This window comes from Staurois parvus, unplaced genomic scaffold, assembly GCF_062004578.1.
Source record: "Staurois parvus isolate SC_StPar_1 unplaced genomic scaffold, SC_StPar_1.0 ptg000654l, whole genome shotgun sequence".
In the NCBI taxonomy this organism is placed as follows: Eukaryota; Metazoa; Chordata; class Amphibia; order Anura; family Ranidae; genus Staurois; species Staurois parvus.
Window position 1 is genome coordinate 775334 of NW_028318450.1, and position 26824 is coordinate 802157.

General features: G+C 46.8%; 1 protein-coding gene across 1 annotated transcript in view; it reads right to left on the bottom strand.

Annotated features, from left to right (window-relative positions):
- The window catches only part of LOC149448860 (guanylate-binding protein 6-like), a 203344-nt gene that overhangs the window by 96831 nt on the left and 79689 nt on the right, over positions 1-26824 (bottom strand). The window contains exons 6-8 of the mRNA XM_089694173.1: positions 6383-6660; positions 1731-1943; positions 1032-1134 (exon numbers count right to left, since the gene is read on the bottom strand). Coding sequence (XP_089550299.1) covers positions 1032-1134; positions 1731-1943; positions 6383-6660 — 594 coding nt within the window. The remainder of the gene's footprint in view (positions 1-1031; positions 1135-1730; positions 1944-6382; positions 6661-26824) is intronic.

Genomic DNA, 26824 nt, shown 5'->3' on the forward strand with positions numbered 1-26824 from the left:
CCCCCCCCCCATTTCCTGGCCTGCCAGGCCTGTGCTTGGTTCAAGGGTCTAGTAGGAACGTTAGGGGGGACCCCACACTTTTCCCCACATTTTTTGAGTGTGGGGTTCCCCTTAAAAGTCATACCAAGCTTAAAGGGCCTGGTATGGCTTTTAGAGTGAACCCCATGCATTTGTTTTTTAATTTTGTACTATGGGGTCCCTCCTAACCTTCCCATCTGACCTAAAGGGTCTGGTATTGTAAGGAGATATATCTTTAAACTGGCATCCACTTTGTATAATGCCTCCATTTCTAGATGTGTAAACAGTTTCAGTTCTAAGTTTTGCTTGTAACTTCTCTCTCGTTTCCTGTGAATAGTTTCTATTGCACTGTAAATGGATTGACCTTATATCGTATCCCTCAGCTATTTGTAGTTTCTGTTCTTCACATAACTATACTGATAAGAGTGGAATGTTCCATTGGTTATCCTGAATTAAGCATTAAACTTTCAGAGATACAGCTTTTACACTTTGGTGTCTGGAGCTTTATTTCTCCTGGATCCAGAGGTTAAGATAATCGAGCACAAGTTTGGGCTACAGACAGAAATTGATCCTATCAGGTATGGATTAGGGGGGAGATTGTGTTTTTGTTGTTGTTGTTTTTTTAAATGTCATTAAAAAAAAAATGTCAGCCCTGTTGCAGCAGGTTCTATACATTGTACAGATGTGCAACTTTGCAGGTAGTTTAAGGGAACACCCCCCCCCCCTCCCAGACATAATATTTCAATTAATTTTTCTTTTCTTTTTTTTACTTAACTTTGAAAAGATGTTTTCACTGATTCATGTCCTTCAGGGCAGTACCCAAGTCCCCATGCCACTTATTATTATTATGGCCAATAACTTGCATATAAGCCTTCAAAATGGGCACTTTTGAATTTACAAGTTCAAGTTCCATTGACTTGCATTAAATTGCATTAAAGAGGGGTGCTCGGCCCATCACTATGAATCATTATGTGCAATGGGATGTGACAATGAGTGATAATGTAAACCCTCACCTTGCTCATCCTTCTCTCGCTGGCTCAGAGCATTATCATTTTGTATAATGTTTATTTCATCAACTTGTTTGGACCTCTCGTATTCCTGTAGCACCTCTTCCGCCTGTAGAAAATGAACATGGTTGGAAATGTATTGCTGGAATGCATGCCAAAAACATATGTTGTGCATGCCTGAGAGAACTTTTTCCACCTGTCCATCATTCATACATGTTGAAATCACACATATCAAATGAGGTTTAATGTCTATGAGCACCTTAGAAGAATGCCCAAATCACCCCTGACTTCTCATAGATCTTGGGTGCTACGCTAGTGAGATGTATTTTTTTTAAATGATTAGTTCACCTTTACCCAAAAACTGCCTACACGGAGATGCCTGTAGATAAACACAAACTGTATAGCTTTGACCAAAGTTAGATTGTGCCCTTGCTATAAGTGTAAGCCATTTATGTACCTCCTGAAGTCAGGCTGAAAAACGTCCTGGAATATCCTGTCCTGCGTTATTGCTAGGACATTGCTAGGACACTCCCAGCAGTTACTGCTCACCTCCACCATCACAAGAGCGAGTTCTCTGCACATGGGTGTTCCACTATCACCTCCATCACAGAATCGCTGAGCTCATTGTGATTTTATATGAATTGTAACAATGTAACATGCAGCAATTTCTTATTCTGTATTTAAATATAAACCAAGTTCACCAACCTTTATACCTTTTCCACTTTCCTCTTTATATTTGTCTTTTATAGCTTTCAAGGCTTCCTGGAACTTGGCATGTCCCCCAGGGACAATGTACTCTCTCTCAGACAAAGCTTTCTCAAAGTCCACGGAATGCTTCTTAATTATAGCCCGACATACCTCCCAAGACTTCTCCTCATTCTTGCCAATAAATTCACTTTTTTTGTTGTTTAAACATTCCTAAAGGGAAAGAAATATACAGGCTTTACTCATTTTGTCAAGTATAGGGATGAGCAAAATGTAACCAGGTTTGGTTTGGGGTGGGCGATCCCTGTGCGCTGTGCATTATGCACTCCTAGCCCCTGCACTCTTTGCATTATGTACTCCTTGGCCCTGCATTCTGTGCATTATGTACTCTTGACCTCTTCATTCTTTGATATATTTAACAGTATATACTTGTACAGCAGACTGTTTATGGTCTCAACAGTTGCTGGTTGCTAACCAGTCCCCAACTACTTTAAAAAAAAGGTCCTGTTTAAGTTAGGCTCAAAAATGTGTAATTTCTCTGTCTAGTCCTGGACAGTCTCTCCAGTTAGCTAGGAAATACAGACTTTCCCACATTGCACAGAAACGTCTCTGCATCAATCTTGGGGTGTTTATTATTGCAGAGGTGCTGTGGAACTATTTTGTACTGAGCTCTGGCTGGGATGGCACCACTAATGCACATTCAAGGGTCAGAGCCATGTCAGTTCTAGTAAGATTGACTTAGTCTCTGAAACACTTACTATATGTGGGTAAAACTGTCCACGAAGGCAGTGTAGTTGGGGTTTCCCGTCCCTTGATTCAGGGCAACCATAGATCTCATGTCAGTATAGGTGCCCACAGGAGAGTGAAGTCTCATTCCTCATCTTCTTGTCTTGTGACCTGTCCCTTGAACAGACAGAGGACACAGGGGAAGTTTCACCTTCTACTGACAGAAGATCTTAACAGTAAGCTGGGGGGTGAGCAATCTCTGTACTGCCTTCTACAAGTTTCATTTCCTCTACAACCTCTTACAACATAGTGCCCCCAGCCTTCTAAATAGCCCCTCCAGAGCCTTCCCCAGCTCATAATTCTCCCTGTCAGCCAATGAAGCCCTATTCCCCATTATGCCTCCCTGCGGATCTCCTCAGACTCCAAAAGTGCCCCCAAAGCCTTCTGCAAAACCCCCAATGCCCCCAAACATGTTCCAGGCTGCTCTCTATCCAAAAAGCCTCACAAAGGCCCTTTAGTCTGCTGTGTGTTGTTAAGATAGGGGGTTATTGTCCTTGTTTTTCCCACAGAGAGGTTTTGTGGTTAATCAGACCTCATCACTGTTTTCGTTCTCTTTTAGTCTTGAAGACTTGGTAAACTTTCCAGCATCCTCAGAAGTTCATGATGGAATTCCTCTGTGTCCCCATCTCTGCATTAGGGAGATCTTCTAGTTTCTATATACATCTAAGAGGTCTTTTTCTTTATCTTCAAATTTTCCAGGCCATCAGCATTGTTGTGTGCTTTATGGTGGGAAAGCATCAGTTTTAGATTGTGGTGCTCCTTTTTGCCTATCCTCTGCACCAAGTATTTACCAAAGTGCTGAGCCTAGTATTGGGCCTTGTCCCATGTTGGGGAATCCCTATCTTTGATTACCTGGTCAATGTTCATTTGAGAAAGCAGGCAGGGTAGAATCTGGAGTCCATTATGTCCTTCTTTCTGAAGACATTGGAAGAGTTTCGTTGGGCTCTGAATCTGAGGATCTGCTTCCTACCCCATCACTTGGTTTTTCTGTATCTCATTCTGGACACCTCTTTCATTTGGAAAGAAACTGTTTGCTCTAGCTCCTGACCCATCAACTACACAGTTAACCTCAGGCTTCTCTGAGCTATTTGCATTATGGCTCTGGGTTTCATGAGGCTCTTTCTGAGGTAGTACCTGTTTATTCACTTTCACACAAGATGTTTGCAGTATAATATTCTCTTGGCGTGGGACAGATTTATTTTTTCTTCAGACACATTGATTCAGTTACATCCTCAGACTAAGGTATCGCTGTAATGGTGTTTTTGTGTCCTTTGAAGTGACACCAGATAGGTAGTCATTTCTATTGTGTAGGCAGAAATGACTGTGCCAGCCTGCATTGCTGGGGAGGGCTCTTGAAAACCTGCTCAGTTGACGGTGGTTGATCTCTGGAGGATTATTGGTAGTTGAGCAACATGTTGCTTATGATTTTCCTTGCATTCTAGTGATGGATAAGCCTTCTGGAATGTCTTCATTCTGGGTTTAATCTGTCAACAACAATACATATAAATCATCACGGAGGAACAAAGAGTTCCACACTAGCGAGGTTGGTCATGTTCAACCTGCCTTGGCTGAATAGTCAAGTTCTGGCTCTGTGGTGTGGGAAATTGGCAGGGTACTGTTTAGCTTGACAATGCCTGGATCCAAGTGAATGGTCCTTACCATCTCTAATTATTCATTCCAAACATAAGGGTGTTTCAGGATTTCTTTCTCTGGTGGGAATACAGGTTGTGAATCTTCTTGAGTCACAAATCATCAAAATGTGGTCAGGTTGTATTCATTACTGTAACAATCAGTGGATGACACAGGATTCATCGGGTATAGAATATTCCTACATTTCCAACATGGTTTTTCTTTAGGCACAGTGTTTTTATACGTTATTCTAACAGTTTGTATTCAGGTTTCCAGACACAACACAGGAAATTGATGCCTTGATTACTCCTTAGGATGGTTATGCACTGTTATTTCCATCCTCTGAAGTTACTTCCTAGTCTAACTTGCAAGGACAAAAGACCTCCATTCTTGCTTGTAGCTCAGAATGAGCCAAGAAGAATGTGGTTCATAGATCCCATTAGTCTATAGGCTCAGGCCGGTTTCTAGATCGTTCTGATGTGTTGGCACAGGGTCCAATCTTCCACCCTGCTTCTTGGTTGCTGGCGTTAACCGTGTGAATCCAAGGTGCTGAGAGATTGAAACTTTTCTGAATCAGTTATCCTGACTTTGCCATAATCAGGTAAAGCTGCAGTCCATAAGGTGTGTTACTGGATTTTGAAAGCCTATCTCTGTTGATTAGATTCCAGGAAGTTTTTTTTTTTCTGGGATCATTGGTGGCTATTCCTCTAATTCGTGCCTTTGTTTAGGAGGTCATTCATATGGCATCCCCAATCAGATCCACTTTCCATGGTTCCTGTGTCCCTTTTTTTATAATTATCATGAAATCCCTTTCTTGGCATTCATTGAGCATCACAGCTCCCTTTCCTCATGCATATATGGCTAATGTTTTTTTCTACTGCTTGCCTACAAATGAGGCATGGCTCATGTGAGAGGAGTCATATAGGCTCTGATGGCTGGTCCTCCATGGTTATATAGACTTTCCACCTAATAGCAATGCTATGTAACCCATGGAAATTTCATGCTGCTGTGTCCCTCAATGTACTCAGAGAACGGGATTTAACAGTAAGTAAATGTCAAGGTCCTACCTTTTCCCTGAGGTTATGTTACTCCATGTGCTGGCGTCCATCTTGGATTCTGCTGTGCATGGTGGGAATCCTTTTATGCCTTCAGGTCTCTGTGGTCCATCCCCCAGAGGGGTGTGGCTGATGACATATAAGCCTGTGGCCCGCACATGCTCTTTGCACTTGTGTCTTGTGTCTTTGTGTTGCTATTACTCTGTTCTGACTCTCGTGACTCTCCTGGTATCTGATTCAGCTTGTGACTCGACTATTCTTTGTATTCTCCTTTGATCTGATCCTCTGTTGCTGAACCCGGCTCGTGACCTGTGATTCTCGTCTGCTGTCCTGTACTGTTTTGTCCTGTTGTTGTTGACCCGGCTTGTCTGACTACTCTTTTGTCTCTTCCACCAGCTACACGCCATTGGCGGCGGCCATTACCGCAGCTGAGGTGTCTCGGGGGCCGCGACCTGGTTCCTGGCTGCGTCAAGTCCATCCCCACCATCAGGGGCCCTGGTGAAGGGCAGCCTGGGACTTAGACTCCGTGCCCTGAGGGACTTCGGTCTGTGGGTGGTGGTTGTCGTCAGCCATTGTGTTACATTGTTAGGCCTGCCTGTCCGTTCCTCGGCCCCTGCCCTGACAGTAAAAAAAATCTAGTTTTCTCAGTGCTATGTCCTGCATTTTACAACCGATTCATAAAATGTGGGTCATGGCATTGAAACTGTGGTACTTCGTGGAGTTCTCTCTGCTTGGCACATCATATAGAACTTGGCGATTTGAGAAGAGCCAGTCATTTGACTTTGACAGGTCATGTGACAGGGCTTTCTTCTAGGCTTTTTTAATAGTGTTTTGCCTACTTGGGAGTTTTGAAGCTGATGGAGCATTAGGCACCTTTGTAAAGCACATTGTTCTGATTTATAAATGTGCAGTATTTTTTTTTTTAAAGCAACAGTATGGTCATGGTAGGCAATACAACTTCTTTTTATAAATTACTGCCTTTTTTCATTCCTGTATCAGTGTGATCTTGTACTACCATGTAACACTGTAGTACCTTTGCTTTTGAGATGTGCAAGTTTCAGACTAAATAACTTTTCACCTTTGTAGTCTTCCCCTACAAAATATCACATAATGTGGCTTTTGTTTGGAGAGAATTTCAATAAATATATTATTTTATATGTTTTCATTTGGAGAAAAGCTTACCATAAACTGTTGAAGGAATTTCTGACTTTCATCCTTGAAGGACTTTTTCAGAAACAACTCCCGAGCGTCAGTTTCACACTGCTGACTTCTCTCAAGGAAGTTGTGAAGTGTTTCGGTGGGCAACGCAACTTCCTTCATTCTGTCCTCATAGTGCTGTATTGCTTCCTGGACGGCCATTTTATTCTCCTGATCAGCCAGAGAAACCACAGCATTCTCCAAGCAGGCAAAACGAGAAGAGTTGAAAGCTTCAGTGTAAATTTTTGCCAGCTCACCGAGTTCTGAAAACATTGGAAAATAAATAAGCAGAATTGGCTTCTTTGCTGCTGTATAATAGTGAGACTCACTAGAACATTTATCAATTCCCTGCAACTATCAGGATCATGATTCACATACAATGTTTCCTCACAACTGTATTTATCAATGTATTATAGTTGCTGACATTCCATTTGTTGGCAAAGTGCATAATTAAAAAAATTACAAGATAGCTATTGCCACAAGAAATACACACAAGTACGCACTTTACATCACTGTTAGTTGTTACAAGAAATACGTTGTTACAAAAGTGTTTTTTCCATTCACTGAAGAATTACCATAGTTCAAAATTAGGCTGGGAGCACTCACACTCCCATGTGCCCTTCTAATGTTTCTTCCCAAAGTGGGACTTCCTCAGAGGGTGTGGCAGAAACTTCCATCTGAGAAAGTTTAGTAACATTTGGTAATTTAGTTTAAGAATGGAGTTTAACCCATCATTGAGTGGATTATGTCCATTTTGAGGGACATCACTAAATGTTTGAAAAATGTTACAAATATATGGCACTGCCTGCTTGACCACAACTCCATAGCTGGCATAAAATACCTGACTACACACATAAGAAAAATAATATGAGACATATTTGGGGTGATTTAATGCTAATATCTGTTCAAGCAATCTCCTTGAGCTCAATGTCGAAAAACATTTCCATATTCCACAAGTTTGCAAATGCCCCTTTTTTTGCCATTATTCTGTGCTCATGATGCCACATTCCATTGTGTCCATTGTCTTCTATAGTATTCTACAACATCCCTTGAAATTGTTCTTTTTGAAATGAGAAGATATACTGTAAAAATAAAAAATATACACTGCTCAAAAAAATGAAAGGAACATTTTGAAAACCCATCAGATCTCAATGGGGACAAATCTCCTGCTGGATATCTATACTGACATGGATGGGGTGATGTGTGAGGAATGTAAGGATGCCCCATCGTTTAATGGAAATGAAAATGATCGTCCTACAGAGGACTGAATTCAAAGACACCCCGAAAATCAAAGTGGAAAAAAAGATGCAGCAGGCTAGTCCATTTTGCTGAAATTTCATTGTAGCAACTCAAAATGGTCCTCAGTAGTTTGTATGGCCCCCACGTGCTTGTATGCATGCCTGACAATGTCGGGGGAGGCTCCTAATGAGACCACGGATGGTGTCCTGAAGGATTTCCTCCCAGATCTGGACCAGGGCATCACTGAGCGCCTGTGCAGTCTGAGGTGCAACCTGTCCTGTGTGTGAGTCCACCTGTAAAATGGACTCACACACAGAGCAGTATAAACCAAAACAAAGTTTATATTGGATTTGGAGGTAACTGAGTCAAGAACAACAAAATAACACCTGTATTGGCAGCAAATCTGATCACTATTGGCAAATATGAGCCAAAGGAACATCATTCACAGTAAAACAGTATAAGTTAGCAGGCCTGCTTTCTGAAATAATCCACTGCCTCCAGTCTAAGAGGACTGCAGAAACAACTATCAAGAAACAGGAAAGCTCACTGCGGGTCCTCAGAACTAAATGAAAAGCATTCGATATGAAAGAGAGAGAATTCTCAGATATAATTGGCAGTGTCCCCTTTAAGAGCTCTGTAATATCTTCTGTGTTCTTGTTGGGGTCCAATTGGCGTGAGGCTGTGTCTAGGGGTAGATAATAGTTCAAGGTAATCACTTCCCAGATGATAAGGAAAAAAAGAAAAGATTAAACACTTCCTTAAATGATGGCAAGTCATTAATGTAAGGGCCCCTTTATGAGCTCTAATGGTGAACTGAGCTTGGAGTAGTGAATAGCAACAAGCGGCATAAATGTCTACAGACAAAGATAATTCCCTCTGGGTGTCAAAGGCAACAACTGAACAGTAGTAGGAGTTCTGCTCTGCAAAAAGGGGAAAAACCTTGTGGGTTCCATTGGCACAGCTGTATGTTCTGCGGTCAGCTTGGATAATAACTGTACTGTATATGTATTACAAGAATGGCGCTGGTACAACTAGGCCACAACTGGGGCACTGTATGAAATGTTCACAACTATGTGCAGGTAGATAACTGAGGTCATGAACTATCAATGTTCACTTTGTTAGTTGGTGCAAGGGTCTCTCTCACCCGATCAATGTGATTTTGCGGTTTGCCATGATCCAGTTTTCACCCTGGCCCCGGGCCCTCTGGCTCAGACTTGGCATCCCGCTCTGTCTCCTACTGTCAGAGTGACCTTGGCAGCGTAGCAGGCGGGTGGTCAGTGAGTTCTTTCCGGCCTCTGCAATCCTGGCTCTGCAGCCTAATTCAGCACTTCAGCCAGCAACACACCTCCTTCTCCTTCAATCTCCCTCCGCACTCTCCTCTCCGATCTCTTGGGGTTTGATATTTATATGCCCCCACCCACACGCTACCTCTCCTGGGAAATGTAGTCCCAGACACTCTGCTTACCAGCCAACAAGTCCTACAGTTCAGAAATACAAGTCCCAGAGGGCTGTTCTGTCAATGCAAGCAACCCTGCATGGAAAATTACCGTCATCTAATGTCCATTTTAATATATTGCTACATACATAAACAAACACTTTGACTTCTTAGATTTAAAAAAATGTTTAACCAAAGTTGAGTTCCAGATGTTTTTGTGTTTAATAAAAGTCGGCAGCTACAAAAAAACTGTATCAGTTAACTTTTAATAAACACACACGCACCTGTCCCGGAGTCCAGCGATGTGCTCACCCACGCCGTCCCTTCTCTCCTCCATGGCGCCGGCACCTCAACTGTAGGCCCAGGCTTCCTAATTGGTCCGGCAATCTCATGAGACCTGTGAAAGCTCCCAGGAGACTGTGGGAGGGAGGAGGGGGTGGGACTTCCACCTCACTTTACTGCGGCGAACTGAGCCGGAAGTGGGAGCGGGTACCTGTCAAAGCCAGCTACCCGCTCCCCCCAAAAGGTGCCAAATATGGCAGTGGAGGGGGGAGGGGGCAAGAAAGCAGAGCTTCCACTTTTGAGTGGAACTCCACTATAACCACTTGCCCTCCAGAGGATTTAACCCCCCCCCCGTTCCTGATTCCTTATTTGATGGCCTGTGCGGTTTTTATTTTTTGCGCTATAAATAAAAAAGACCATCAATTTTTAAAAAAAAAAACAATATTTTTTACTTTTTGCTATTAAACATGTCCAGTAAAAAAAATTAAATCTAATTTTGTCATAAATTTAGGCCAAAACGTATTCTGCTCCATGTCTTTGCTACAAAAAAAATCTCAATACATGTAAATTAATTGGTTTACGTGAAAATTATAGCGTTTACAAATGGCGGTATATGTACTGGGATTTTTTGTTTAATACTAGTAATAGAAGTGATCATCAACTTATAATGGGACTGCGGCGGACATTTTGACACTTTGGGGGGGGGGGGGACTGACTAACTTCCACTGACATCTCCAGTGAGACCAATTCAGTGATCAGTGCTAATAAAAAGCACTGACACTGTACTAATGGCACTGGGCAGGAAGGGGTTAACATCTAGGGCGATCAAAGGGTTAACTGTGTGTTGTTTTACTGTGTTGTCTGTGTATGTTTTACTATGTAAGCACACTACTTTGTATGGCTATGCTAGGCAGAGCCATACAAAACATCGTGTTGGAGTTGACAGGGGAGAGATCTGTATTGTTTACATACAGACCTCTCCCCTGTCAGTGTTCCTTGGTGATTGCCGGGTGCCAGTGGGGAATCTCCGGCAGGGACTGAGCTGAAGCTGCCAATAGCAGCGCAGGTAGAGCGACACGTGCGAGCCCCCTGCCCGCAAATGCAAAATTGTGTATAGTGAGGAACAGAAGTATTTGAACACCCTGTGATTTAGCAAGTTCTCCCACTTAGAAATCATGGATGGGTCTTAAATTCACATTGGAGGTGCATTCCCACTTTGAGAGACAGAATTCAGGAAATCACATTGTATGATTTGTAAAGAATTTATTTGTCTCGCACTGCTGAACAGAAGTATTTGAACACCTAAGAAACAGCAAGAATTCTGGCTCTCAAAGACCTGTTACTGCGCCTTTAAAAAGTCCACCTCTACTATACTCATTAATCTAACTTAGTAGCACCTGTCTGAGCTCTTTAAACACACCTGTCCACCCAGTCAGTCAGTCAGACGCCAGCTACTACCATGGGCAAGACCAAAGAGCTGTCAAAAGACATCAGAGACAAAATTATGGACCTCCACAAGGCTGGAAAGGGCTACGGGGCAATTGCCAAGCAGCTTGGTGAAAATAGATCAACTGTTGGAGCAATTGTTAGAAAATGAAAGTCTAAAGATGTCTGTCAGTCTCCCTCGGACTGGGGCTCCATGCAAGATCTCACCTCGTGGGGTATCACTGATGATAAGAAAGGTGAGGAATCAGCCCAGAACTACAAGGGAGGAGCTGGTCAATGACATGAAGAGAGTTGGGACCACAGTTTCAAAGGTCACTGTCGGTAGAACACTACGCCGTCATGGTTTCAAATCATGCATTGCATGGAAGGTTCCCCTGCTGAAGTCATCACATGTCCAGGCCCGTCTGAAGTTTGCCAATGACCATCTGGATGAACCAGAGGAGGCATGGGAGAAAGTCATGTGGTCAGATGAGACCAAAGTAGAACTTTCTGGTCTAAACTTCACTCGTCGTGTTTGGAGGAAAATGAAGGATGAGTTGCATCCCAAGAACACCATCCCTGCTGTGAAGCATGGGGGTGGTAACATCATGCTTTGGGGGTGCTTTTCTGCGAAGGGGACAGGACGACTGCACTGTATTAAGGAGAGGATGAATGGGGCCGATTATTGTGAGATTTTGAGCAACAACCTCCTCCCGTCAGTCAGAGCATTGAAGATGGGTCGTGGCTGGGTCTTCCACCATGACAACGACCCGAAGCACACAGCCAGGATAACCAAGGAGTGGCTCCGTAAGAAGCATATCAAGGTTCTGGAGTGGCCTAGCCAGTCTCCACACCTAAATCCAATAGAACATCTTTGGAGGGAGCTGAAACTCCGTGTTGCTCAGCGACATCCCCGAAACCTGACCGATCTAGAGGAGATCTGTGTGGAGGAGTCGGCCAAAATCCCTGTTGCAGTGCAAACCTGGTCAAGAACTAAAGGAAACGTCTGACCTCTGTAATTGCAAACAAAGGCTTCTGTACCAAATATTAACACTGATTTTCTCAGGTGTTCAAATACTTCTGTTCAGCAGTGCGAGACAAATACATTCTTTACAAATCATACAATGTGATTTCCTGATTTTTTTTTTTAATTCTGTCTCTCAGAGTGGGAATGCACCTACAATGTGAATTTCAGACCCTCCATGATTTCTAAGTGGGAGAACTTGCAAAATTGCAGGGTGTTCAAATACTTCTGTTCCTCACTGAACACAATTTTGAAACTGACATATGTTAGTAAAACTGTACATATCATCATAACTACTTAGCGTATCCAGGTGGGCTATTCCGCGTTTTATTTCTGGACAAATTGGGCTTTCATTTCCTGATCAATGGTAACAGATATTTCTTATATTCAGATATTTATTTATCATGAAAGAAAAATTGGAAATATATTTTATAACACTTAGCTTTTCGTTTTTTGATATTACCATAACTTGCCACCACAGAATTGCCACAAAATAAATTCTCTTACTCCTGACGATTGCAGCGACACCACATATGTGTAAGTTATTTGTTTGTATCAGGAGTACAGTCCAGAAACAATGGTGCTCATTTAACTTTTTCTTAAACACACAGACACTAACTGATACTAATTTTAAAAATGCTTTAAAAAAATCCTACCCAAAATACAATGACCCTGACCTTTGACCCTTACCTTGATATTTGACCCTTACCTTGACCCCAAAACTAACCCTGGCACTTACCTAGATCAAACTTTGATCTAGCTATTTTTTTCTTTATTTTTCTTTTTTGTATTATTATTTTTTACACTCTTTTGTTTGTTTACATCTTTCTGTCCTGCAAGGAAAGGTGCTATGGGGGGAGAGTTACTAAAACTGGAGCACTCAGAATCCGGTGCAGCCATGCATGGCAGCCAGCTTGTTCAATTAAGCCTTGACAAAACCTGGAAACCGAATGGTTTCTGTGCAGAACTTCACCTGAATTAGCATCATGCAGTTTTAGTAAATAACCTACAACGTCTCTCCATTCAGAAGAGAAAAAAAACATATGGGTGTGCTGCACAGTGATTGATCACTGTAATAGCAAATCTCTGCAAGCAAAAGCTTGCTCTGTGCGCTGGGAGTGCACTGCACAGTGTGATCCTAGCACAAAGGAGCTGTCAAGTACCAGGAGCGCAGAGAGAGAGCACACGGAGACAGATTGCACGGAACCCGACATGCGGGCATTTATTGAGGATGTTTTCGGGGTACAGACAATAGATCCGTTAGTCCACAGATCAACACCAGACACAGCGATACAGATACATTTTGAAGGAGGCCTCTGGGAGGCGGGGGGTAGTCCGGAACTGGGTCCAATATGACTCTCATGAGACCGCGTAGTAGTCCAGTACAGCCCTGTTTATCTCCTCATAGTTCCATTTCTTGAGAGGGTCCATCTTTCGGTAGGCCTCAGCAGCCCCTCTGTCAAGCAGCCCTACCACATGGCGAGTCCAGTCTGTGGGTGGGAACTCCAGTAGTTTGCATTGGTATTCAAAGTCCTGGAAGAACCCTTCCACATCACCGGTGTGCTCTTGATAGGGCTTAAAGTCCTTCCTGGATATTCTCTGGGCCTCTCGTGCCACATGGACAGGTACAGGGGCAGCTGCTTGGTTCTTTGCAGCTTCCCACTCTTTTTGTCTCTCTTGAGCCTTTTCAATGGCCGCCAGCTTCCTTTCTGTGGTCGCATTCTCCCCTAGAATGGCCATCTCTTCCTCGTACCAGATGACCCAAGGGCTCTTACCGCTTGTGCTGTGAAGCTCTGGTCCGTCTTCCCTTGAGACCGCTTGGACCCCGTCTGTGCCCGACTCTTCCCGTCACCATTGGCTGGCTTCCTCTAGCATCTGGACCAGCTGATCTTTGTTAAATCCCTTGTAGTTGAGGCCCAAAGTTCTGGCCTTTTCTTGTAAGCTGGTTGCTGTCCAGTGTCGATATTCCGGGGCCTCTGCTTCCATCATATACAGACTCTCATCCGCCATCTCGAGTGCTCTTATCCCGCTGCTGCCAACCAGTTGTCAAGTACCAGGGGCACAGAGATAGAGCACACAGTGACAGATTGCATGGAACCCAACCTTCAGGCGTTTATTGGGGAGGTTTTGGGGTACAGACAATAGATCCGTTAGTTTACAGATCAACACCAGACACAGCAATACAGTAAAGTTCTCTGGAAGGCAATATGGAACAACAGGGGGCCGATAGTCCACAGGGTTCAATAGGACAGTGGGGTGGAGGTTTCATGAGAATTGGGGTTCATGGGGAGAATTGGGCTAAGTCTTTTGGGCAGCATGGGGTTAGTTCACTTACTGGATGCAGGGAGCTGGACATGGAGGGTTACAGTCCACACAGGCAACACAGGGTTAATCCACACAGGCTGCTCCAGGCAGCAAAGTCTGCCAGGCTCACGGGCAACCAAGGGTTAAGTCCTCCAGGATCACGGGCAACAAAGGGTTAAGTCCTCCAGGATCACGGGCAACAAAGGGTTAAGTCCACACAGGGGAGAGATCCATGCAGCAGGCTCAGGGGGGCAGCAGAAGGTTCGTCCACAGTGTGGAGATCCAGACAGCAGAGAGTTAATCCCATACAGGAGAGGGATCCAGCAGCAGGATCCAGCAGCAGACTGTGTGCTGTGTAAGGTCCTGCTGAGCCTAAATCTGAGCCAGGAACTAAATTTCTGACACTACCCAGGAGAGGATAGCAGAGCCTGACCATGATCTGGGAGGAGGAGGAGGGACCTCTGGGGCTCCTAGTACGGGTCCTGACCTGCCAGCCATTGAGGACCTGGGAAAAGGCACTAAAGGAGGGGAATCGTATGCGGCTTATCGGGGCCGTGTGGCGGCCCATGTGGCAAAGATCGGGAAGGAGGAAGACAAGCTTGTCAAAATGAAAAATGACCTACAGAAGTTTAAGTCATCGTACGATCGTGTGTGGAGCACAAAGCGGCAGGATATGAAACCTGAGTTTGAGCATATGGAGCAGGCAGTGCGCCAGCAATGTGATCTAGTGGAGGCCCTGAAAGCATCCAGCGGGTTCATGCGGAAAAAATACATGAACGAGGAGCATTTCAGGCAGGCCCGTGACAGATCGTTGGCAGCCGCGAGGGGCCAGATCGGAGAGGCGGTGTCATCCAGGGACCTGTCAGACCCCCCCAGGTGAGGTTGGAGAAGGAAGCAAAGTTACTTCTCAGCGTGCTGGAGAATGTTTGATAGCGGAGTGTGAGTCGGAGCCCATCCCCCCTCAGCAACAGCGGCTAGATTGGGGATCCCAGGTGGAGCAGGAGGAGGAGGCTGGTGCTATGGAATTTGTGACCGCATTAGAGTCCCCCTGCATGGACGACAGTTCGCGTTTTCATCTGATGACACCGGTGATTAGGCAGACAAGTGCCCTAGTGTCAGGGAGCGAGGAGCCAGACACACAAGGAGGTGCAATTAAAGGTAGGTTTATTGTACAAAAACAAGACAGTCTATGCAAGTTCAACAGCAACAGCGGATGACTGGGTAGGAAAGTAGCCCGGAAGAATGGTCGCCAGTGCTGGCGTCAGAAGCCAGGATGGATGGTCGCTAGAGCTGGGGTCAGAAGCCAGGAAGGAGTCTTGCCAAAACCGAGTCGGTATCCAGGAGAGCAATGAGAAACTAACAGGAATTTGTTGCAATGCAACAGACAGGACACGAATGCAATGGACAGCTGCAGACAGCAAGCTTAAATGTGATAAGCCACTATCTCCTGGAGGAGCCGCAGAGGCCTGAAAGCATAAAGGATCCCACAATGCTTTGCAGACACCTAAGATGGATGCCAGCACATGGAGCAGCACAAGCCCTGAGGAAAGGTAGGACCTTGACAGTACCCCTACCCCTCCGCGGCTCAACATAAGGCTTCTGGGGAAAGCTGGCGTGAAAAGCGCGGAGGAGGGCAGGAGCATGAACATCCATGGAAGGAACCCAGGAACGCTCCTCGGGACCATAACCACGCCAATGGACCGGGAATTGCACCTGACCACGGACCAACCGAGAATCCAGGATGCGGCTCACCTCATACTCCTCATGACCGTCAACCCAGATAGGACGAGGCCGAGACAGAGAGGCAGTAAAGTGATTACAGACCAGAGGCTTCAACAGGGATACGTGGAAGACATTGGAGATACGCATCCTAGGAGGAAGAGCAAGGGCATAGGCAACCGGGTTCACCCTGCGGAGGATGCGGAAAGGACCAACAAAACGGGGAGCCAGTTTCGGTGCGGGCACCCGAAGATTGAGGTTATGAGTGGACAACCACACCCGATCTCCGACCTGGTATGAAAGAGCAGGCAACCGTCCACAGTTAGCCTGGAACTTCTGGCGCTGTGCTGAGTCCTTCAAGGACCTCTGTATCTGCCCCCATGAGGAACGCAGGGCAGCAAGATGGTTATCCAGAGCCAGAATGTCCTGTGGCGAGAACAACTCAGGCAATACAGCGGGTTGGAACCCATAGTTGGCCATGAAGGGAGACATCCCGGAGGAAGAGTTGACAGCCGAGTTCCTCACAAACTCTGCCCATGGCAGTAGATCGACCCAATTGTCTTGATGGTCTGATATATAGCAGTGAAGGAATTGTTCCAGGGCCTGGTTGGAACACTCCGCTGCCCCATTGGACTGCGGGTGGTAGGCCGAAGAGAAGGAGAGCTTGATACCCAACTGGGAGCAGAAGGCGTGCCAGAACCTGGAAACAAACTGACTTCCACGGTCCGAGACAATCACCTTGGGCAACCCATGCAAGCGAAAGATCTACCTGGTGAAAACCGTAGCCAGTTCTTGCGCAGTTGGCAATTTTTTGAACGGAACACAATGGCACATCTTGGAAAAACGATCAATGACCATAGGAATGACCATATGGCCTTGAGACGCAGGGGGGTCCACAATAAAATCCATGCCCAGGTGTGACCAAGGACGCTCCCCATATGGGAATGGGTTGCAGAAGGCCCAATGGAAGATGCCGAGGAGATTTACTCTGGGCACAGACCGAACATGCCACTACATATGAGGCGATGTCGGAACAGAGAGATGGCCCCCAGAATAACCGAGAAACGACCCAGGACAACTGGTTCCTCGCTGGATGACCGGCAGTCTTGGAATTATGGTAGGTACGCAGCAAGCGGGTACGCAATCCCTCAGGTATGAAACATCTGCCAGCCAGTCTCTCAGGAGGAGCATCAGTTTGAGCCACCAAAATCTGCTCCCCAAGGGCAGAAGTCAGGTTGGTACAAATGGCAGCCAGGAACTGGTCCGGAAGTATGACCGAGGTCGGCTCAGAGTCCTCCCTAGACAGCTCAGAGTATTGCCACGACAATACATCAGCCCTGACATTCTTGGAGCCAGGCAAATAGGAGACCACATAGTTAAAGCGCAACACGAACAGAGCCCATCTGGCCTGACGGGCGTCAACCTCTTAGCCTCCGAGAGATACGTGAGGTTCTTGTCTTCAGTGAGAATGAGCCGGAACCGCAGAACCCTCGAGCAGGTGCCTCCATTCCTTGAGAGCCTGAATAATGGCCAACAACTCCGTGTCTCCAATCTGGTAGTTACATTCTGCGGAGGAAAGCTTCCTGGAGTAGAAGCCACAGGGAAGTAGGGGTCCATCGGGTGACCGACGCTGAGACAAGAGGAAGCCTACTCCCGTCTCAGATGCATCAACCTCGAGGACAAAAGGCAACCCAGGATTGGGGTGAGACAGTATCAGAGCCGAAGCGAAGGCGGATTTCAGAGCTTCAAAAGCTAAAATGGCCGTGAGGATTACTGCCCTTCTTGGTCAGATCTGAGAGAGGCTTGGCCAGCGTGGAGAAGTTCCTGATAAACTTCCGATAATAGTTGGCGAATCCCAAAAAGCGCTGAATGGACCAAAGACCACTGGAACGAGGCCACTGCAGAACCGCCAAAACCTTCTGAGGGTCCATGGAAAAACCCACCGCGGAAATGATGTAGCCCAAAAAGGCAACCTGGGATCGGTGAAATTCACACTTCTCAAGCTTACAAAAAAGCTCATTCTCACGTAACCGTTGCAGCACCCGCTTAACATCCTGGATATGAGACTCCATGGACGCAGAGTAAACCAGGATGTCGTCCAACTAAACCAACACGCACTGCTGCAACAAGTCACGAAAGATATCATTAATGAACTCCTGAAAGACCACGGGCACGTTACACAACCCAAAGGACATAACCAAGGATTCATAGTGACCGGTTCTGGTGTTGAACGCGGTCTTCCACTCATCGCCCTCCTTGATCCATACAAGGTTGTACGCAGCCCTAAGGTCGAGTTTAGTAAAGACCGTTGCTCCCTTGAGGCGGTCAAACAACTCGGTAATCAACGGAATTGGGTAAGCATTCTTAATTGTGATTCGATTGAGGCCCCTAAAATCAATGCAAGGCCTCAACTCACCGCCCTTCTTTTTCACGAAGAAAAAGCCAGCTCCTGCTGGAGAAGAAGACTTGCGAATGTGCCCCCGGGAAAGCGCATCCGCAACATACTCCTCCATGGCCTGATTCTCCGCAACCGAAAGAGGATACACCCTGCCACGAGGAGGAGTGGCACCGGGTTGTAAGGTTATGGCACAATCGTATGGACGATGAGGAGGCAGAGCACCGGCGCGCACCTTGTCAAACATGTCCAGGTACTCCCCATAGTCAGTGGGCAACACAGAGTCTAAGGAGGCACACAACACCTTAACAGGTCCGCGGATGCAACCGGCCCCACACTGTGGCGACCATGAGAGAATCTCCACCGACCGCCAATCAAAGGTCGGATTGTGCTTCTGAAGCCAGGGATAGCCCAAAACCACGGAGTAGTGCGGGGAAGAAATTACCTGGAAACAGGCCAACTCCCTGTGAACAGCATCAATAGCTACTTCCACCAGCAGGGTCTCGTGGGTAACCTGCGACAGTTGCAGGGGCCTGCCATCTATCGCCTCGAGGACCAATGGAGTAACTCGAGCCTGCAGAGGAATGGAGTACTGGGCAGCAAACAAACTGTCCATAAACAACCCGCCAGCCCCAGAGTCTACCAACGCCTGGGCCGTCACTGAGCCTTCCGCCCAAGAGAGGACAACGGGGATTAGCGGTTTATCCTTACGGGAAACCGGGGACGAGGAAACTCCACCCAAGATCTGCCCCTGACAGGATCTCAGGTGCTAGCGTTTCCTGGACGGACAAGACAGGATTGCCAAAAATGCCCACCGAGACCACAGTACAGGCAGCGACCCTCCCGACGCCGAGAGGCCCGCTCCCCCTCGGAAAGGCGAGCAAACCCCAGCTGCATGGGCTCACCGCCAGACAAACCATCCCCAGGAGGCGTGGGAGGAGAGGGAGACACGGGTGGGACAGAAAATGTAGGCGCCAATTTGTTAGGAGGCCTCCGCAGACACTCCTTAAATGAAGGCATCTCTCTGAGCCTGGTGTCAATCAGGATTAGGAAGGAAATGAGTGCTTCGAGCTCCACAGGCAGTTCTTTGGCTGCAATCTCATCCTTCAATGCATCTGAGAGACCATGAGAGAAAGCAGCCACCAGAGCCTCATTGTTCCAACCCACCTCTGCCGCCAGGGTACGAAATTCTATGGCGTACTCGGCAACAGTTCGTGAACCCTGATGCATGGACATGAGCAGTTTAGCAGCAGAGGCGGAGCGAGCAGGCACATCGAATACCGTATGGAAGGAGGCAACAAAACCGGCAAACTCGTGAATCACAGGGTTATCGTTCTCCCATAAGGGATTTGCCCAGGCCAAGGCCTTGTCCAAGAGCAGTGAGATTAGGAAGCCCACCTTTGACCTCTCTGTAGGAAAAGCGTGGGGTATCAATTCAAAATATATGCCCACTTGGTTAAGGAAACCCCGAACTGACTCGGCTCACCCCCAAAGCGCTGTGGAAGGGGGGCTGAACCAGTCACGCCTCTGGGCACCGCAGGTGCGGCAGCAGATGCGGAGGTAGGCGCAACAACCGGAGCAAAATCGGAAGCGACCACAGGAGTGACAACCGGCCTAATAGCGTGCAAGCAGCGTCTGCAACGCCTGAGCGAACTGATCCAACAAGTGATCCTGCTGATCAAGTCTGGCAACCAACATAGGGAGCGAGAGCGTACCTGCACCGTGAGGATTCATGGCATTCGTGTAGTGTCAGGGAGCGAGGAGCCAGACACACAAGTAGGTGCAATTAAAGGTAGGTTTATTGTACAAAAACAAGACAGAGTCTATGCAAGTCCAACAGCAACAGCGGATGACTGGGTAGGACAATAGCCAGTAAGAATGGTCGCCAGAGCCAGGGTCAGAAGCCAGGAAGGATGGTCGCCAGAGCCAGGGTCAGAAGCCAGGAAGGATGGTCGCCAGAGCCAGGGTCAGAAGCCAGGAAGGATGATCGCCAGAGCCGGAGTCAGAAGCCAGGAAGGAGTCTTACCAAAACCGAGTTGGTATCCAGGAGAGCAATGAGAAACTAACAGGAGCTTGTTGCAATGAAACAGACAGGACACGAATGCAATGGACAGCTGCAGACAGCAGGCTTATATGTGATAAGCCACCACCTCCTGGAGGAGCCGCAGAGGCCTGAAAGCATAAAGGATCCCACAATGCTTTGCAGACACCTAAGATGGATGCCAGCACATGGAGCAGCACAAGCCCTGAGGAAAGGTAGGACCTTGACACCTAGACCATTGAAGCCAAAAAAGACCGGTTTTTGTAAAGCTGGAAAGACTTCACAGCAAGCTGGAAAACATTTGCAAATCACAGGAACCGGAGGGGAAGGCGGTGCAGCCGCAGTTGGAAGCCTCTCCGGCTGCGGGGACTGTAAGTGATGTGTCAGACACTTGTTTGGTTGTTTGTGAAATATCTGCAGCAAATGCAAATGTGAATAATATGGGTTCCTCATGTGAGGCCAATTTGGTTGGTGCAGTGCCTGCTGCGGCCAGCATAGCCCCAGCTCCAGGCCCAGTCTCAGCCCCAGCTCCAGTCCTAATCTCAGCCCCAGCTCAAGGCACAGTCCCAGCCCAAGCCACAGCTTCAGGCCCAGTCCTTGCCCCAACTCTGGTTGCCAAGGGAGCCCTGAGCTATTCAGCGCTTTAAAAAATTGACAGGAGGTAGCAAGATCACCGGAGGGTCAGGCAGGGGGATCACCACCAACCATCAAAAGAAGAAACATTATCCAGCTAAAATGGGAAGGAGGGAGCCCCCCAAATAGAAGGGAGGTTGTTGACAGAATTCTTGACATGGGCTTCAAGGCAGTTGACATATTTGCTTTTATAGCCCCGGTGGGGACCGGGGAATATGACGTATCATTTGTGAAGCTGGAGTGCCTAGACTTGTTCTGGCAAAAGCATGAAAATGAGTGGAAGGGGACCCCCAGGTGGGAGGGCCTTACCCAAAAAGTTGTTTCTAGGGAGCCCCTTGTCAAAACCGTTACAATCCTGGTCAGGAATGAGTCGATCCCCTCGGCAGACATAGTATGGCTAAAGCGGTTTGGGGAAGTGTTAGTCCCCCTTAGGAAAATCTTGGACGTTCGTGGGATCTGGACTGGGGGATGGTCGGCGACCGCAAGGTTGCGGGTGGAGCATAACATGGTAATGCATCTCCCTTCTTCTACCTTCCTTGGGAAGGATAGACTAATAGTCTTTTATGCCAGACAGCCAAAAATCTGCCACCGGTGTGGCAACAGGGGGCACTTTGCCTCAAGTTGTGAGGTTTTGAAACGCTCGTTATGCCGGGGTATTGGTCACGTAGTCCGTGATTGTAACCAAATTTGGTGTATCCTCTGTCAGGTATTGGGGAATTCCTACAACCAATGCCCTGAGGCATTACATAATCTATCTGGTATTGCTAAGGAGTTGGACAGGATGGATGCAGAGGAGGCGGGTGCAGGCCCAACTCCTGATGTGGCAACTGCTCCAGATGCCCTGGTGCCAGGTGCACCGTGTGTAACCCCCAGTGTGCCTGTAACACCCCCTGTTGTGGTGTCTTCCCCCGTCCTTGTTTCCCCCCAGGTGTTGTCTGCCCCTCCTCGTGTGTCCCCCCTGCTAGTTCCAAGTTGGGTGAGGCGGCTAAGGGGGCAGGGGTGTGTAAACTATTTGTGGTCCCCCCGCCAGTTTTGCTCCCGCAGCGTCGCAGAGGTCGGACAGGGGGATCGGCGGCATCTAAGGGTCAGGTGAAGGCTAGGCAGGAGAGCTTAGTCCCTGGAGAGGGTGGAACAGATAAAGAGAATAAGGAGGGTGGGTGGTCTTTAGTGGGGAAGGGAGGTAGAAATAGGGCAGTGCTGTCCCCTTCTTCTTCAATTTCCTCACTGGAGGTTGAGGATATATCTCTTGGAAACAAGTGGGGTGCTCTCAGGGGAAGAGGGAGACACTGGAGAGTCTCTTTCCCCCATGGAGGAGGAAGAGGCTGGAGGGTCTCTTAAAAGGGGTAGACCCCCAGCTAAAGCTGAGAAAACCAAAGTTAAGAAACGCTCATCTCAACTACCTTAATGGCAGTTCCCGCTCCGATAAAGGTGGCAACCATTAATATTGCCAGCATAAAGTCTGTAAGTGCAAGAAGTACGGCTTTATTTTTGCTCAGCTGTATTGGAGCTGACATTTTGTTTTTGCAAGAGACCAGGCTTAACAGCCTAGCTGATGTCCATCTAGCAAAAAGGGAGTGGAGGTGTGATCCTTCCTATTGGTCTCTTGCACCTGAGCCTTACAGCGGAGCTGCAGTATTTTTTTCCGGCATGGTAATGTGTCGGCGGGTCATTGAGGTAGAGATTGGAAGGTGTATCGTCCTGGACGTCCTTGTGAAGGGGCAAGAATTACGTTTAATAAACATCTATGGTCCTCAGTCTAGGTGGGACAGAAAATGCCTTTTCACAAGGATTAAGCCGTTCCTTTTTACGTCCCGGCAGGTTGTCTTTGGAGGGGATTTTAACACCATCACTAAGACCAAAGACAGGAAAGGCTCCAATGACAAGCTGGGATATGATAGCAATTTTCTAAATGCGATAGTCAGGGAGGCAGGTCTGGAGGATGCCTTGGTTAAGTGCAGCCCAGACAGCACGGGGTTCACTTTTAGAAGAGGTAGTAGTGAAAGTAGAATAGATAGGTTTTTTTTTTAAAGGGGGACTCTGCTTTCTCGGCACCTGAGTGTCGGGCGGTGGAGTTTTCCAATCACCTTATGTTAACTGTGATTTTGAATGCCTCAGATACGCCGCTGAAGGGAAGGGGTGTCTGGAGGATGAATTCGGCTCTGCTGGAGGACGAAGAGGTGAGGCGATCCTTCGAGGAGTTTCTTCAGGCTCAGGGGACCATCCTGGATTTCTGCGGCAGTAAGTTGGAATGGTGGGAGTTTACCAAGGTGCGGATTGGCAGGTTTTTCAAGGCCCTAGGTAAGAGAAAACAACTTGATAGATATATTGCCTATCAGCAGTTACGGCGGAAGCTTGATTGCCTTGTCTCAGAGGATGGAGATTCTGGGGCAATCTCGGAGGTTAAGCTTCTCTTGAAGAAGTATCAGTATGATCGGCATGCCTCTTTGGTTCTGGAGAGGGACTACGGGAAGTACCATTCACCTGAACCTTACCAGAATTGTAAACGGAGCATAGCAATTAAGACGATCAGCGGCCTGAGGGATAGTACAGGATCCCTGATGAAATCCAGGTCGGGGATCTTGGAGGTCTCAAGGGCTTTTTTTGAGGATCTTTTGAAAGAGAAACACCTCGACCAGGCAGGGATGTCAAGCTTCCTGGACTCTACACCAGGTTTGGAGAATAACACCCCCATAAGTTTGACAAGTGAGATCACAGCTGAAAAAGTTGCCAAAGCGATAGACAGTCTGGCCATTAAAAAGACACCAGAACCAGATGGGTTGACAGCAGAGTTTTTTAAGACTTTCAAATCTAGCTTGGCACCTCACCTAGGGGAGGTGTTTAACTGCTGTTTGGATGAGGGTTCGCTCCCTCCATGAGGAAGTCAGCTGTGATCTTGCTGTCAAAAGGTAAGGACCCTACCATGATTGAGAATTGGCACCCCATTAGCCTGCTCAATGTCGATAGAAAGATCCTGGCCAAGATCCTTTTCTGGCTCTTGTCGTCAGTGGCAGACGATCTACTTTCACAGCAGCAACACTGCTCGGTTCAGGGCAGGAGTACTTTTTCAGTGGTGTTAGCTGTCCGGGAGGCTCTGGAGTGGTGCAGGGCTGATGGCTGTGGGAAGTACTTGCTGGGGTTGGATCAAGGTAAGGCTTTTGATCGGGTCGACCACAAGTACCTCTCGCATCTCCTTGACAGGTATGGCCTGGAGGGGAGGTTCATTGGATGGCTTCAGGCTTTGTACAGAGGGGCTGAGAGCTTCATGTTGGTCAATGGTTGGATTGGGTGGCCCTTTGAGGTCGGCTCGGGGGTGCGCCAGGGGTGTCCGCTGAGCCCTCTGCTATATGCCTTTGCCATTGACCCCTTCATCAGAAGGCTAGATGGCGGGGTGTTTGGCGGGGTGCAGGTGGGCACTACTTGTGAGCCGCCTCTGAGGGTCATGGCTTATGCTGATGACCTATCTGTATTCATCTCTGGGATTGGTGAGGCACAGGAGGTGGTCTTGGTGACGAAGTAGTATGCGGAGGCATCAGGCATCAAGATTAATCATGACAAGTGTGAAGTTTCTGGATGGACGGGAAAGGTGAAGGCTTTGAGCTTCCGGATGCCTTCCCTGAGCCCCGACAGAAGGTAAAAGTGCTAGGCATCGAATTTGGCCCTGATCACTACAGTAAAACAAATTGGGAGTCCAGGTTGTCAGTTGCTGATGTTAAAGTGAGATGCTGGAAGGGGTGGCGGCTGTCCCTAAGGGAAAGGGTTGACCTAATCAAGACTTACTTGGTCCCTGTTTTCTTGTACGTCAGTTTCGTTTGTCTCTTGCTAGAGTCTCTCTACTAGAGATGAGCGAAGAAATGAAAAATTCGATTCGGCTGATTCGGCGAATTCCAGTGTGAAATTTGATTCGATGCGAATTTCTCCGCTACGAAGATGACTTATTTAAAGGGTTTCTAGGCTTCAGAGAGCCTTTAAATTAGTGCAGAACACTGTACCTTTAATTTAAATGCCCTTGGAGATGAGGAAGGAGAAGGAGAAGGAGAAGGATGAGAAGAAGGAGAAGGAGAAGGATGAGAAGAAGGAGAAGGATGAGAAGAAGGAGAAGGAGAAGGATGAGAAGAAGGAGAAGGAGAAGGATGAGAATAAGGAGAAGGAGAAGGATGAGAAGGAGAAGGATGAGAAGAAGGAGAAGGATGAGAAGAAGGAGAAGGAGAAGGATGAGAAGAAGGAGAAGGATGAGAAGAAGGAGAAGGATGAGAAGAAGGAGAAGGATGAGAAGAAGGAGAAGGAGAAGGATGAGAAGAAGGAGAAGGATGAGAAGAAGGAGAAGGATGAGAAGAAGGAGAAGGAGAAGGATGAGAAGAAGGAGAAGGATGAGAAGAAGGAGAAGGATGAGAAGAAGGAGAAGGAGAAGGATGAGAAGAAGGAGAAGGAGAAGGATGAGAAGAAGGAGAAGGAGAAGGATGAGAAGAAGGAGAAGGATGAGAAGAAGAAGGAGAAGGATGAGAAGAAGGAGAAGGATGAGAAGAAGGAGAAGGATGAGAAGAAGAAGGATGAGAAGAAGGAGAAGGATGAGAAGAAGGAGAAGGATGAGAAGAAGGAGAAGGATGAGAAGAAGGAGAAGGATGAGAAGAAGGAGAAGGATGAGAAGAAGGATGAGAAGAAGGATGAGAAGAAGGAGAAGGATGAGAAGAAGGACAGTTCTGTGACAGTTTCTGTCTATTTCTGACAGTTCTGGGACATTCACTCCATACAGCGGTTTCAACCGCTGTATGGAGGGAATGTCATAGAACTGTCAGAAATAGACTATTTCTGACAGTTCTGGGACTGTCCTTCCATACAGCGGTTGAAACATTGTATGTATTTGTTTCCATAAATGGATCCATTTATGGAAACAAATACATACAATGTTTCAACCGCTGCATGGAAGGACAGTCCCAGAACTGTCATTAATAGTCTATTTCTGACAGTTCCATGACATTCCCTCCATACAGCGGTTGAAACACCTGTATGGAGTGAATGTCCCAGAACTGTCAGAAATAGTCTATTTTTGACAGTTCTGGGACATTCCTTCCATATAGCGGTTTCCGGCAAAAAGTGTATGTGCAGAGTTCCTCTATTCTGCAGATACACTTAGAGGAGCTCTGCAGATACACTTAGAGGAGCTCTGCACATACACTTTTTTCCGGCTTGGAATTATTCTTATTTTCATCCTACTTCTTCTTCTTCTTCTTCATCCTCATCTTCTTCTGAGGATGAGGATGAAGAAGAAGAAGAAGAAGAAGTAGGATGAAAATAAGATTAATTCCAAGCCGGCAAAAAGTGTATGTGTAGAGCTCCTCTAAGTGTATCTGCAGAGCTCCTCTAAGTGTATCTGCAGAATAGAGGAACTCTGCACATACACTTTTTGCCGGCTTGCAATTATTCTTATTTTCATCCTACTTCTTCTTCTTCTTCTTCTTCATCCTCTTCTTCTTCTTCTGAGGATGAGGATAAAGAAGAAGAAGAAGAAGAAGTAGGATGAAAATAAGATTAATTCCAAACAGGCAAAAAGTGTATGTGCAGAGCTCCTCTAAGTGTATCTGCAGAGCTCCTCTAAGTGTATCTGCAGAATAGAGGAACTCTGCACATACACTTTTTGCCGGCTTGGAATAATTCTTATTTTCATCCTACTTCTTCTTCTTCTTCTTCATCCTCATCCTCAGAAGAAGAGGATGAGGATGAAGAAGAAGAAGAAGAAGAAGTAGGATGAAAAGAAGAATAATTCCATGCCGGCAAAAAGTGTATGTGCAGAGTTCCTCTATTTCTGACAGTTCTCTGACAGAAGGAACACATGTTTAGCGGTTGAAACATTGTATCTATTAGTTTACATTTAGGATACAGATGTTTCAACCGCTGTACATGTGAAGAAGCTGTGAGAGAACTGTCAGAAATAG